The 15,801-nt window shown below is 35.4% G+C and overlaps 1 protein-coding gene across 1 annotated transcript; it reads right to left on the minus strand.

Moving 5' to 3' along the window:
* Positions 1-1,817: 1,817 nt before the first annotated feature.
* Positions 1,818-4,721, minus strand: LOC306879884 (uncharacterized protein). Its single transcript, XM_079433112.1, has 8 exons — positions 4,465-4,721; positions 3,705-3,792; positions 3,327-3,476; positions 3,052-3,197; positions 2,780-2,916; positions 2,566-2,658; positions 2,364-2,475; positions 1,818-2,277 (listed from the first exon to the last, which is right to left on the minus strand). Exons 3-6 carry the CDS (start codon positions 3,346-3,348, stop codon positions 2,631-2,633), a joined length of 333 nt encoding a protein of 110 aa, XP_079289238.1. The 5' UTR covers positions 3,349-3,476; positions 3,705-3,792; positions 4,465-4,721; the 3' UTR covers positions 1,818-2,277; positions 2,364-2,475; positions 2,566-2,630.
* Between the last annotated feature and the right edge of the window lie 11,080 nt (positions 4,722-15,801).

Genomic DNA, 15,801 nt, shown 5'->3' on the forward strand with positions numbered 1-15,801 from the left:
CATCATTGAAGGAAAGATAAAAACAAGCAGAGACTGCTTTAAATGAAATCAACAGAAAATAAATAGGATGTTTAATCTCTTAAGATCTCAGCAGAGGATGATTAAACAACTCAAAAAAACAGCAGTACCATCTTCACTCGTAACAAACCAGTTTGCCTTCATACATGTACAAAAGTTGTGCTTGAGAATTGATGGTGTTATTTTTAACACTCTGTAGTGTGGATTATATAAACACTGAGCTGTGATAATTTAACACTGGGGATTTTGCTGTGATTACTATGACCCATAATTTTCTGAAGAAAAACTTTAAGTTATTAACAACTAATTTCAAGCAATTTCACTGAAAACTAGAACCTGAAATAATCATCAGGAAACCATTTGCTCAAACCTTCAATTAGGTGAATATAACCACTTAATTACCCACTACAACCACCCTGTGTTAACACTTTATTGAACCTATTTGGTAATTTTGGCTAATGGACAAAATCAGAGATGGTCAGCATTACTATATTTAAATTTTAATGTTAGTTTTGTTCATCCAGTTTTGTTTCAGAATGACGACAAAACTAATATAAACGTATTACCTTCTAATACTTAGAAAATGTCATCATCACAAGACATTTACCTAACTGTAATTGTATTAAATGTCAGCAAGAAGGTCCCCAGTACGAGTGCCGGAGCAACACGGCCTTTCTGTGTGGAGTTTGCATGTTTTCCCTGCGTCTATGTGTGATTTTATTTTTTTATTTTTCTTTCTGGCACTCTAGTTTCCCCCACAATCCAAAGATGGGAAGCATAGGTGAATTGGAGATGATAAATTGCCCATATTTTTGACTACCTGTATATGCCCGTGATGGACCGTTAAACCTAATCAAACCACCAAACCTGTCCCTTATCTTAGCAGGAGTCTGCAATACAACATATATATATATATATATATATATATATATATATATATATATAGATAGATAGATAGATAGATCAATTTACCTTTTTTGATTTACACAGTAGTTAAAAACACCTAAAGTGGGGGCTTTATAACATGGCATATGGTACAAGTTTCAAAAGAATTGACATTAAAGCATATTTTAGTTTACTATAAATTCTTGTCAGTACACTTCAAAGACAAATGAAGTTGCATATAAAGATGTATTTAAGTCTTAAGTCAAAAAGAGCAATCCTAAATTCAACTAATTTCAGAGATTGCACGTGAATGTAAACTATCAAATATTTTAATTTAGTTGTAACATGCAGTTAAGTGCCTGAAAACATTTTATCCAGTTTGTGCTTAAATATTCTTGTAAAATATATTATTTCTGCAGGTCCTTTTTTAAAGTATGGCAAAAAGAAAATCCACAAGGTTAATCAATAAATAATATTGAATATATCCATTTAATCAATAATAATAGTGTTGCTACACAGTAAAAACAGAAGTGTTAATTTAACTCCTAAAGAGTTGAATTTGACTCTGTTTCAGATAACATTTGGTCCCACTCGAAATCAGTGTAAAATTTACTCTTTGGTCAGTGTCAAGTTTTTAGAGTTAATTCTACTCAATATTGAGTAAAAAATAACAATGAATTGTGTAAAAGTATTTAACACTGTAGTTTAATCACACTGTTAAGAGTAATATGATTACACAGTATAGAGTTAATTTATCTACAATTTTACTTAAAAAAAATGACACTTTAAGTGTAATGTTTACTTTATTTCTCTACAGTGTTTTAAAATATATATAAATCATAAGATGCATTGTTACTGAATTATATAGAACTATCAATACTATCCAAATAAAAACAAGCACAATAACACTAGATCACAGAACTCACAATTTATTGTGAAAAAGCATTTCAATGTTGAATTGAGTTGAACATTGAATTTACAATGCCTTGTATCTGACAGAGACATGTATAACAATGTTTTTTTACAAACATTTTTCTCTTACCAGAGAAAGCAATATGGCACGACAAGGAGAGTTGTGTCAGTCCCTCCATATGACATTTGTATGTCAAAAGGCCTAGGGTAATGCAGGTTGTCGACATGAAAAAAAACCAAATCCTGCTTTGATTTGATCAGAAATCGTGGGAAGACCAAGAAGACATCTGATGATTTGGCTTCATCGTTGACCATTGCTTGCCGATATATGAAGGTCATTTCCATCTTCTCGCGGACAGTCTTTTCATCAGCAGAGTGTCTCAAAACAGAAATAGCTGCTTCCACATCCTCATCAGATGGCGGAAGGGCTGAAGGGCTGACGACCACGGCCTGGCCCACCAACTTAAGAAAAAATACAATGTTAAGAACTGATTTCTGTACAATTCACAGGTCACCACTATAATCACATCACTGATCAGTAAACATACCTTTAGGAGATTTGCTGACTGAGGCACCTCTCTCCTCTGCTGTTTTTCTTTGTATGGTCTTCAATCGCCATGCAAGGTATCCCGAACCACTCTCCGGATCGTAGTAATGTTCCTATGTGATTATAAATAAATTATAAATGAGTACTATTAACATTTCAAAGAGTGAATATGTGCATAATGTTGCAATAACCCATTTACTTACATATCCATGCTGTGAGTATGGGTCTTCTAGATAGAGAAACAAAGCTACTATCCCCTGTGCATACATCACTCTGACACTTTTGGGGGGGATGTCCTAGCATATGAATTCAAATTTAACATCACACTCAACTGACATTGCACAACACTATTTACATTAATAACTGTACAACAATAACAATGTTTCTTTACAGCCCATCTATATGCTTAATGCTTACCCATGTGTTTCTGTCATCTCAGCAGCAAGTATGTTAATCATCTGTCTTCTGGTGGCATCTGTCAGAGATTTGGTTTTTCCATACTCTTGCATAATGCGTTCACCACCAGGCTTTGATGTTAGGATTTTTTCAATCAACTATAGGTGGAATAAAATGTGCTTTCCGTTATTGTAAAACCATATGTAATGCTGAAAAAAAAAAGCTATCTAAAGAACACTTCCCATGGTGAAACAACATTCAGATTGGACTTAACAGCAATTTCCACCACTTACCGCTTTTGCCTCATAGTTTATGTGACATGGCCTTTTAGGCTGGCTTCCTTCGGCAGCAACTACTTCTTCAACAGGGTCACACATCGTGAAATTCAGGATGACGGTGTCATCAGATGTACCCGAGCATGATGATGATTGAGAGGCACCTGTTCATTATGAAATTTGTACAAAACATAGAAACATATTACAAGAAACAGTTATTTTTAAAACAATAAATGTTCTCATTCCGGCCTTTGAACTAAACAAACTAATTTGTGAATTGTCTGAATGAATACCAAGTCCTCCATTGCCCAGCATGATTCTGAAAGTTCCAGGTGACTCCTTCACTATTTCTTCAAAAACCTCTGTGTCAACTTCTGTGTCTGACTGGTCATACACCTTTATGTCTGGCTGCCTGCTTTCTGGTATGTTGAATTTTAGACACGCTGTTTAAAAAAAATAAAATAAAAAAACATGCATTCCCTCACAAGAATCAAAGGTCATATTTAAGTTTGCCTCATGTATTCACAAAATGATGAAAGACAAGTATCTGCACCCGATTTTATGTAACTGAAAATATAAAGCACAGCAGAAATGATTATTGACCTAGCTAGATATCATAACATAATAGGTGCTGTATCATTGGGTGATATTGCTTTAACCTAATGACCCACCTTCTTTCAAGAAAGCATGAATGTCAGCTCAGACAGCTTGACATATTTCTGCTCTTCCCCGAATTGAACACGCAACAGCATTTTGCCCCTGTTAACAAAAAAATATATATATTCAAAATCATAATTTAGGGCTGGTTCAACTAAGAATTATCTATCCATTTCTCTCAGTAGTGGCAATGCACTATGCATTACTTAGATGTTACACTGCAATTACAAAGAGTGGCTGAAGAAGACAAAGTTATGCTGGTTGAATATAACGTTAGGCTATTTTCTGCAGCAAATGGGTTAACGTTAACTTAGGCTAGTTAAAGTTTAGAGGCACCGCGTCCCACTAGCTACCAAATAACTGTGCCAAAGTTAGCTAGCTCATTAGCTATTTTAGTTCAAACAGTAACCCGTTAAAATGGTTAAGCCATGTTAAACAAACACGTCATGCAATCAGTGATCTAGAGCTAGACCAACATCAGAATCATGCTAACATTACCAGTATAAAAAACCCAGATTAACGTTGAATGGGAAGCTAAAAAAAAAATAGATATTAAATATTTTGTTGTTATATCGACCGAGCTAACGTTATTTTACGCATAAATCATTCTGACCAAATTCATTCGTGAAAATATTGCAAGTAAGAAACACAGTTACCGATACGGATTAGCTGGTTAGTTGTATTATGACCTCAACTAATATCAGCACAACTCTAAAATTATGTAAAGTTAAAAAATACCGTTTGTGTGTTGACAACACAGGGATTATTACTTACCTAGCAATATCAGTGGCCTAACGTTACTCCAGAGCGATCTTTCTCCACCGACAAACGTGCCAATCTTCAGCACAACAGAGTGGCGGGTATTCATCACTGCTGTAGAGTTGAAATTGTCATGCGTTTCTGCAGATTTTTACACTCACTTTTAACTCCACTGATAGAGCAACTTTACTCTCCCAAATGTTGAAAATACTCTATTTAGGTTAAAATAACTTTACTCTGAAATATTAACACCCCATTTTTTACTGTGTAGTAATGGAGTAAATTGAACACTCTTGGAGGGTCGGTGTAGATTTACAACCTTAGAGGCTTCTTATGGATCATTGGTATGATTTTTAAGATAAACACAAGCTCTTAGAAGACTTTTCAAGACTTCTGCCACCACAAATACATTCATCAGATCATAATGTGAGCCATTTCTGAAAGAAAGCTGTGCATGTTTTTGCACCTGATGGGACGATGGCAGCTTGAGCCAAGCTTGGAGCGTCTGTGCAGACACTGTGGGTCACTGAATCATTAACCATTAGCCTTTTTCAAAGGATTCTCCTGTTTCATATCCAGAACTCCCCTCATGCAAAGGTATCAGGGTTTCCCGACCTCTATAATTAAATCAGAGCTCATTCCTCTAGTGTTTATTGTTATATACTGTTATATACCACAGCACCACAGGCATCTCACCATCTTGACTTAATTAACACACATTCCTCCCTCTAGAATTCTGATAATGTTGTACTCATACTTTGCAAAGAGGATGTAAACTGATTAAAATATGAAGATTAGATACTTAGGGTCATATGCTTTCCTATAACAAGTTTAATTTTTTTTTTTTTAATGAAGCCTTGTCATCATCATTTACATTTACTCTTTCAGTGGCATTCGTTTGACTGGTATAAAAGTTTAGACTATAGCTGAGGAAAATCAGAGCTAACAGCAGATTAGTTTGGTGAATGTGACATAATCCAGCACTGGTTCACTGTGTGGGAATGGTATGTCTGTATGAGCGGCTCTCCTAAATCACAATTCATGCATCTCCCAGTAGACTGGATCTCCCCTGCTTTATTGTATCCTTTGGAATGTATGCGGAAAAGACAGATGCAATTGAAAAATTCCTGTGTGTTTGTCACAGAAACAAATAACTCAGAATTAATGCTTAGAGTAAACGTCAGTTGGAGGTGCCAAACTTCCTAAAGACAACTAAAAAATTTGGCTTCAGGCCAAGGAACTGTGTAATGGGAGTGATCCAGTAACTGGAGAGTTACTGAGGTCACAATTCTGCCTGCAATGAATACACAAACAAAAACAGTCAAAAATCTGTTTTGTTTTCGTTTTTCTTGGACATTCTGATGTCCACATTCTGATCTATGGAAGTGTAGGAGGTCTGTATTTGTTACTGATTGATTATTATTACAGAACAAACAGACCAGACATGTTTTTACAGTGTCCCATTAAAAGTATATTTCACCCAATTTCTGCCATCATTTTCTTACTCTTGTTCCTTGTTCTTTCTTGTTTGAAACATCCAAATTCGTGAACCGTTAGTGAATGCCCAAATTTCAAACAATAGCAATGTTTCCATCCAAATTTAACTAATTTGCAAAATTGGAATATCCAGTGAGACAAAGAGAACAAAATTTTAACATCCTGATTAATTGGTGCCAAATATCACTACGAAAAAGGTAATTTGCTGCAGTAGGAGAAACAGCTGTGGGTCTTTTTATGGTTAAAATAAATGTATTGTGCCTCAGAGTGCACAGACGAAATGCAATAAACGCAGTTATGTTATCTTGCTTTTAGAGGTGGATGCCTGCTGTTTTGGAATGTTGTGTGAGACAGTTCTGGAAGATAACCACACTGAACCACTTTGATGAAAGACTTTGACTCAGGCATTTCAGAATGACCAAATCATCATTACAGATGTTGTGCAATGAGATATGAACAGCAACAACAAAACAGCATTGAATTATTTTAACTTAAACAACTACTTATTAACTGTTTGTTTGTTTGCTTTATGATTTTCAAAAAAAATATATTTTTAGTTTTACAGATAAATCAACATAAGGGTCAATAAGAATTATTGAACATATGAACATATTTTTTTGGTTATGAGTGAACTATATTCCTTTAAATCCCATTTTATTTAGGGGTTAAAGGAATGTGGCTGTCAGTCACTGAAGCACTATCGAGTGCAAAAGCTGAGTCCAAATCTTCAGTTCTCATTCTGATAATTCTATCTGTGGCATTCTGCACTGTTAATCATCAAATCCTCCTGTCTACCCTCTCATCAATGGGCATCACCGGAACGGCACTCCACTGGTTTGAGTCTTTCCTGACAGGTAGGTCCTTCAGGGTGTCTTGGGGAGGAAAGGTATCCAAATCCCATCAACTGGTCACTGGCGTTCCTCAGGGATCAGTTCTTGGGCCCCTCCTCTTCTCAATATACACTACATCACTGGGACCCATCATTCAGGCACATATTTCCTACCATTGCTATGCTGATGACATGCAGCTCTACCTCTCATTTCAACCAGATGATCCAACGGTACTTGCTTGGATCTCAGACTGCCTGATGGAGTGAAAGATGGGTGAAAGAACATCACCCGCAACTCAACCTGGCAAAGACAAAGCTTCTCATCTTCCCAGCCACTCCATCAGTACAGCATCAGTTTACCATGCAACTCGGCTCATTAGTAATGATCCCATGAGGTTCGGCTAGAAATCTTGGGGTGATCCTTAATGATCAGCTGACCTTTCAAGATCATATTGCAAAACCAAGGTCCGCACTACACAACATCAAGAAGATCAGACCTTTCCTAACATGCAAAACAGCTTTTCGTTCAGGCCCTTGTCATTTCTAGGCAGGACTATTGCAATGCTCTTTTGGCTTGAATTCCAACATGTGCAATCAGACCTCTGCAAATTATACAAAATGCAGCAGAACGTTTTGTTTTCAATGAGCCCTAGAGACCCCATGTAACACCTCTATCTCTCTGCACTGGCTACCAGTTGTGGCTCGCATCAAGTTCAAAACATTGGTGCTTGCCTACAGAAAATCCATCGGCTCTGTATCCTCCTACCTCTGCTCTCTCCTATGTGTCTACATCCCCTCCCGAAGTCTGTGGTCAGAAAATGAGCTCCTGGTCTCATTGCAGAGAGGCACAAAATCACTTTCCAGTATGTATTTTTTCGCCATACCTTGTCGGAATGACCTACCTAACTCCATCTGGATAGCCAAATCCCTCACAATCTTCAGGAAACAACTGAAAACTGTATTCCTCAACTGTAAGTTGCTTTGGATAAAAGCATCTGCCAAATGTAAATGTAATGGGTTTATGGAGACAGCAGGTATCAATCACTGTGAAGTGATCTGTTAGGAATAAAAGATTGATCTTTTCCATTCAGCATTCTTAGAATATACTCCCGTCGGTACTTCAGAATGTGTATTGCATATTTATTATTACATGAAAAAAACAAGTGTCACACATGTTGTGTGTTTGAGGCTGGTCTAAGCGAATCTGTGCTGACCTGCAGCTGTCCACCTATTCATCACCCCAAGGATCCCACAGCTGCTCGACTGCATCAATACATACACCGACCAGGTCTGTCAGCAGGAGCCCTGGGCCTCTGCATAGTCAAAGAAATGCTAGGTGTGTTCAACTATAGTTACAATGTTTCGCAATTTATTCGTCGAAGGCTTCCAACTTCCATCTGCTTATAGAATGTTGAAAACCCCTGAAGAAAGTATTGGCCATAAATGCCCCATTCAACACTGATGGCTTCCCACTTAAGCAGTGTTACAAGATTTAGCCAGAAGATTTGATGGAATCCAGTTTTGTTTTGTTTTTTTAATTGTAAATGTATGACTATGCTTTGAACAAAAGTAATTATGATTTTTGTACTTGGCCCCACATAAACAGTGTGCTTCATCATTGTCTGAATGAAAAGACCCACATGGAATTCAGATCTCTGTAGATATTTCACAGTTGTACATATCCTCTGCTCACTCTGTTCTATATGCTCTATGTTCTAATAATTGAATTATTGAATTATTTTTTAATAATTAATTCATTGCATGAATTTCATATGAAATTTATACATCATAAAATAATTACAGTTTATAATAGGTATGGTCAGATTTGTTTAAACACATTTTGCAGAATTTTATACAAATCTCCCCTCAAAAATTAGTAGCAAAAAAAAAAAAGATTTCACCTGGGTCTGCTCATGATATCTGCCACTTTTCTTTCGGAATGCAACTCTTTTTTTGCTCAATCCTTATATAAAAGCCTAATGGTCCAACAAAATTCCTGATTCACCATAGTTACAAACTCTTCCCCAATTACACATGATTGGACAGTGAGCGCTGGGGTCTGTATAGAAACTGTAGAGTTGACAACAGATCCTGTTGTGTTACCTCTGTCAGTTCTGGAGGATTCTAGATGCCAATAGCACCCCTTCCCAAATCCACCACACCCTCACTTCCTGTGGTAAGGGGCTGTGGGAAATCTTGTGCCGTCTGATAAGAGGGAAAGAGGATGGAAACCCAGACAGGCAAGTAATCAGTAGGTTGAATGCTGGTAATGAAGAACAATCACAAGTCAGCATCTTGTTTGTTTAGCATCAGGCTCCCATACTGTACCTAACCATTGCGTAATGCTTACAGAAAATTACAATAGATACGTTGTTTGTCCAAAATTGGAGTAGTGTTTGTACCATTTGTATCGAAATTCTGAACTAAACAGGTGTTTGACTATAGAATCGATATTTTACATTTGAATCTGTGGCCATTTGAGGATCATATATGTTTCTGGTTGACCCTCTCCTTGTTTCATTCTTACATTCTTCATGTCATTTAAACTGCATGCATATATTAGAATGTATCTCTGCATATGTTTTTGCCTGTTGGACTGTATTTGAATGCATGAATCAGTATCTGTTTTTAAAATAGCTCAGAGCATCATTTGTGAGCGTCTGACAGCAGGAGGGTCTGGATTTAGTTCTGGGTTTGCAAGAGTGCTGTGGTATGTGCAACAGGCGCTTTATTGATGGCGGAGAGAGGGATGGCCTGTGAGCACAACTGCCTGACTCACACGCAATGCTTCAGCCGATGAAATGAAGTCAAGGGTGTGTTGCAACGGGGATGTTTTCTTCTTCAGATAAGCAAGAAGCATAACTTTGCACAGCAGATTTTGAAATGGAATATGAAATTAGTAGAAATATGCCAATGCAAGGCCCAAAATCAGTGTAATTTTCAGTGTAATCATGCAAAATCTAAATATTGAAAGTGGTTTATTCTATTCAAAGTGAGAGAGACGAGAAGAACAGAAAAACTAATTCTAATTACGTTCTGCCCATTTCCTGGTTTATCTATTGGACTTCCTCCCATCTGCAAAGATTGCAGGACGTTTGTTTGTTTGGAACAAATGGGACTAAAATTAGCACACTGGTTATTAATACATTAATTTTGTGATTGTATAAGTTTCTTTTTTTTAAGCTGAAAGAACTTGGCACCAGATCAAATGCAAAGTACCATCCATGTTCAACTGTTTAAATCTGAGTTCTTTTCTTCTGATAGTAAAGCATTAGATAGTATCTTTAAATTCGTTTTCCTCAATTATGCAGATAACAAAAACAGAAGTCTGTCTCAGTCTACTTCCAACATGTATGATAATCTTTAAGCTTTCAACAACTCTTTCAAAACATTCCATTTCTTTGTTTAAAACTATTGTACATAAATATTTTTGAGCAAAACATTCACTACACTACGAAACAGCGATTTGTAATGCCTCTTGAAAGAACGGTCAGTTAACTTAAATGGACAATAGAGCTGAGTAGGGCTTTAGAGTAGTTCACGGAGTCTACAATGTTCGTTTCCTTACACTGGACTTAATTGACGTGGCCTCATCCACCCTTTCCTCCAGAGCTTTAATCAATCAGGACGCCTTTAAAAAACCAAAGGGATTGGCTCCAATCTGCCAGACGGAAAAAAGGAAAGGAAAACAGGATGTGTGTACAGGAGGACAACGATCAGTGATGCATTGTATGTTGTAAATAAATGATATAGAAAAATAGAAATAGGTTTAAATAATATTTGTTTTGCAATTTGCATTGCTTATACTGTGAAAAATAAATCAAATTAAGTAAAATAAGGGAGAAAACAGCCAGTAATACAACATAATAATAATTAAAGTGTACAGAGTAAAATTACACATTAAAAATCCGTAAAAATAACCAAAAATATGAGTACAGTTACAGTATATGAGTTACAGTATATACACAAGATAAAGCATAAGACTAAAATTCAACATATGCTTTATGAATCAAATTAGAGCAATGTACCAAATTAAAATTCACATCTCGGCTATAAAAAAGAAAAATTGAGGTGTAACGTGCACTGTCAATGAAAGCGATTTTTAAAATGATTCTTATTACTGAATTTGTGGTTGTTGTCTGTCAGGTGGCAAAACTTATACTGGTCAGAAACAGCAGGCAGTAATTGTTAGTACTGAGGCGTAACAGTGTAGACATGAACACTGCAAACTACATGTGCGTGACCAGCATGTGAACTTTCTCCATGAAGGCTATGTATGGCTCCATAATGGCAAACAGATCCTGGAGGATGGAGATAAGGAATGCCGATGCACATTATTAACTTGTGAAACCTGGAAAATGTCTGTGTCAAATTACAGTTAGATTCAGAGAGGCAGATGTAAAGGCCCTAGAGCATCATAAGTTATGAGGCACATATCAAGCGCATATCAGAGAAGCCTAGTAAGTCATTTGATAGTGGGTGTGAGCGGAGAGAAACAAGTCTCAAGAGTATGTATACCATAAAGAAGCACCTGCATGAATACACGTTTTATCCATAATATTTATCAAAATGTTCTATGATTCATGCATGAACATGCAGTACTAGCCAAAGGTGTGGAATGATTAAGTTTTTTTATGTTTTTTTTGGGAAAAAAGCCTCTTCTGATCACCAAGACTGTGTTAATTTGATAAAAAACAAAACAGACAGTAAAGGCAATAATATTGTGAAATATTAGTCAAATTTAAAATGATTGGTATCTATATTTAATTTAAGATATTTTTTTCCTATGATTTCAAAGCTGAATTTTCTCGATCATTGATCCAGTCTTCAGTGTCAGAAATCATTCTAATGTTCTGGTTTGGTGCTCAGGTATTATCAGTTATTATTGCTGATCTATTATTAATTATGGTTTGTAATGAATTCTAAAAAAATGCTGCTTAAAACCAGGTACATCTGATTTCCCCCCCCCCCAGAATTTTCTCATAAATAGAGAATTCAATGAACAGTATTTATGTGAAATAGAAACCTTTTGCAACATAAATACTAATATAAATATAAAATAGATTTATAAAATATAAATACTTTTGATCAATTTAATGCTTATTTGTTGAATAAAATAATAATTTAATTATTTCTGTTTTTCTTTCTCTCTCTCGCTCTCTCTTTCTTTCTTGCGGTTTTATTTTATATATTTTTTATTTATTTGTTTGTTTAAAAAAAAAAAGCCCCACACATCGGTTGGTAGTGTATCAAGGTCAAACGTATTAAGCATCAAATACTTTTTAGCATTGATGAGAAATCAACTTAAATTTTCCAAACTTTTGACTGGTGGTGTAAGTTTAAAATGTTCAAAAAAAAAAAAAAGTGTGCACATCCAAACCACCCAGGTGCAGGAAGAAAAAAAAAGTTTATGTTTACGAAAACTCCACATTCTGAACCCTGACTGCACATATGTTTGCAATATTAATAAATATACTGTTGTTGATTGCACCACACAATCAGTGTTTCCAGATTGGGTAGTTTACCTCCCAATTGGACTGATTTTAATAGTTTTTTGTGGGACAAAATTACCTTGGGCAGCTGAATATATGACAAGCTGATTGATTAATATATTTGACTAAATCTGTAAGCCAGCTGATTATGACTGATTAACTACATTCATATTTTGAATTCATTAAGAAGCTTCACTGCAGGCATGTCGTGCCACAAAAAGTTCTCATCTGAAGAATAACTGCAAGAATGTTTTTGTTTGTGATAAGAAGTCCTGAATGGCAGAGCCAGTGTTATCAAACAGAGGCCAAGCACTTGTGCCCATCTCTTCACCCCAACCCCCTCGCCGTTTCAGCCGCTATCTTTCCAACTGTGCAGAAACACACCAGACTTCTGGGGATGATTCAGTAATGAGTCTCAACACATTTTCTCCGGTTCAACCTCTTGAGTTACTATCTATACCACCTGTTGCATGATTATGCATCTTGTTTCCACTTAAGTGTACAGATGCTTACTGTACTCTCTTTGTTTTCAATTAAAATATGAATAAAATTAACTAAATCATATGCTGATTAATTAATCAAAGCCATTTTTGTGACTAAAAAGCAAATCATTAAAAAGCATGAGCAAGATATGCATTATAGTTTATATGTGCTCATATGCATCTTTGGTTGTTACATAAAATCTTGCTGTTTGAAAAAAAAAAATGTTTGTGATTGTATATACTGTATATGTTACATTATACTCATTAGGGCTGGAGATCAGAGTGTTCTTTAAACTATATCTTCAGCCTGATAAGTAGCATATGTTTGATGTCAAGAGTCTTAAAGGAGGATTGTTTTCCTGACTGCTGAGGAAACATAATGAGAGTGTTTGGTGCTGAAAACTCGACCGCAGCACTCCATGTAAACAACAGGAACACAATATGAATAGCAACACAAGTGGCAGCAGGCATGTGAGAAGTTATACAGTATGTTAGTTGTGTCTGTAGTGTACACATGCAGTTAAAAAAAACAACAACATTTTATTGCTTTCAATTAAGTACAATGAAATGAATATATAAATCAATAAATAAAAATTTATTTTTAATATATCTACTTCACAAAAACTTTTGTAAGCTTGAATTAATAAATTATGCTGTAATTTGTGTTGAATATTGTGTTTGTGTGGTTTATGAGGACACAAATTTGTATAATGACATGGGTATGACAGAGGTATTTCAATGTGAAGGTGATTTGTGAGGTCACTTTCGGTGTCCCTGTTATTCAAAAGGCTTATAAATAATTTTTTGAAAATCTAAAAATGCACAAAGTTTCCTGTGAGGGGTAGGTTTAGGTGTAGGGCAATAGATTATACCGTTTGTACAGTATACAGTACAAACACTTTCCAGCAGTAACTGTATGGTTTTGAGATCCACCTTTTCACACTGAGGATGATTGAGGGACTCAAACACAACAATTAAAAAAGGTTCAAACATTCACTGATGTTCCAGAAGGAAACACGATGCATTAAGAGCCGGGGGTGAAAACTTTTTGAATTTGAAGATCAAGGTAAATTGTACTTCATTTGTCTTCCAGGAAACATGCAAGTATCTTCTGTCGCGTCAGAAGGGCAGTACTAAATGGAAAAATATGATTATGATATTTCAACAAAATAAGAAAAATTTGGACATCTTCATCCTGTTCAAAAGTTTTCACCCCCCCCCCCGGCTCTTAATGCATCGTGTTTCCTTCTGGAGCATCAGTGAATGTTTGAACCTTTTTTAATTGTTGTGTTTGAGTCCCTCAGTCATCCTCAGTGTGAAAAGGTGGATCTCAAAATCATACAGTCACTGCTGGAAAGGGTTCAAATATGCAAAAGATGCTGGAAAACTGAAGATTCTGCAGGACCTGGAGGATTTTTCTGAAGAACAGTGCTCAGTTGAACTGTTCAGAACAAACAAGGGACTCATGAACAACCATCACAAAACAAAAACCAGCCGTGGATCATCCAGGTAACCACACACAGTATTAAGAACCAAGGGTTCCCAAACTTTTGAATGTGGTTATTTTAATAATTTCAGCTATTTTTTGGTCTTGTGGACTATATGTAAACATCTTTTATGGAAAATATCTTACTCAGGACAGTACTAAATAAAAAATAACATGCATTTTGTATGATCTCTCTTATTTTGGTAAAATTATCCACATTTTCACAGATTCTGCAAGGGGTTCCCAAACTTTCGATCCCCACTGTATATCTAAATAAAAATAGACTATAGATATACAGTATATGATCCAAGTAACTAGTAATTAACTACTTAAGTAGTTTTTTTTATCCAATACTTTTTTACTCTTACTCAAGTAACTATTCAGACTATTACTTTTACTTTTACTTGAGTACAGTTTTTGGGTACTCTACCCACCTCTGCCTGTCAGTGATTTTCATAACCTTTCCCTCCAGTGAGCTCACTGTAAGAAAAGATACACCATATCTAATTAATAAAAATGAGGCAACAGATTACAAGCAATATTATTAATTAAATTTCACAAGGTTTGGTATTGAGTAAATATTAATTAAATGAGACCCTTAATAGTTATCCATTTAATAGGAGTAGATTTGAATAGAAAACAGTACAGAATTAATTAAAACCTAAACAAAAATATTGATTTGATTTGAAAGAAACTCCCTAATGTGTAAATAGTACTAATAAAAATTCATTTAATTCTACATATCATAATTGAGTAATCATCATCTACATTAATCTGCACATTGATTTAAATTTAATCAATGCAATGAATTAAATCTAAACATTCCTTTCTCATGAATAATATGGCCCAGAAAGTACAGAACTTAAATACTCAAATAAGAATTTTATTAACAATTCACTTTTGTGCTTTCAACACATTGTAGCACATCATTGTACACTGTAACCACAGTCTCATTTCAAGCCAAAAGTTGGATCTTGCATTTCAAACCAGATATTTGAAAAGGACAGAATGCTAACTTCAAAATATTTTGTAAAAATAAAAGCCATATTACAGAATGGTGATGTGTCCATAAACCTGTTTCCATGCTCTCTCACCTCACTTAGCCACTAAATTGGGTCAATAATGATCTTAAAGAAAAATCCTCCAGAGGTGCATGTATCAAAACAAAAGCAGAAAAGTGTAATTTGTACGGAGTAAAAAACATTTCGTACCTTTCGTAACTAGAAATCTCACAGATATTCGTGGGATAAGAGTCCAAATTAGTGCTAACTTACAAACATAGCACTTTCAGATGTGCAATTCCCAAGCTCTGTAGAAGCTAAACATTGTGTAGCTAAACATGTACACTGCAACTACAGTCTCATTTTCAAGCCAGAAGTTTGCTCACGCATTTAAAACCAGAACTATGAAAAGGACAAAATGCTAACTTCAGCTATTTAAAAAAAAAGAGCAATATTGATCTTAAAGAAAAATACTCCATAATGGCATGTGCCAAAACAAATCATAAAAGTGCAAATTGAACAAGAAAAATACATTTGTAGTTTGAACTTACAACAATCGAAATGT

This window comes from Barbus barbus, assembly GCF_936440315.1.
Source record: "Barbus barbus genome assembly, chromosome: 14".
Taxonomy (NCBI): domain Eukaryota; kingdom Metazoa; phylum Chordata; class Actinopteri; order Cypriniformes; family Cyprinidae; genus Barbus; species Barbus barbus.

What these genes read in the sequence shown, in the direction of transcription:
- LOC306879884 (XM_079433112.1), bottom strand. Translation starts at nt 3,348, where the DNA reads ATGCTGGGCAATGGAGGACTTG. An exon ending in GCTGGGCAATGGAGGACTTG is followed by an intron (nt 3,198 to 3,326) that starts GTATTCATTCAG and finishes CATAATGAACAG; the next exon opens with GTGCCTCTCAATCATCATCA. An exon ending in TAAACTATGAGGCAAAAGCG is followed by an intron (nt 2,917 to 3,051) that starts GTAAGTGGTGGA and finishes TTCCACCTATAG; the next exon opens with TTGATTGAAAAAATCCTAAC.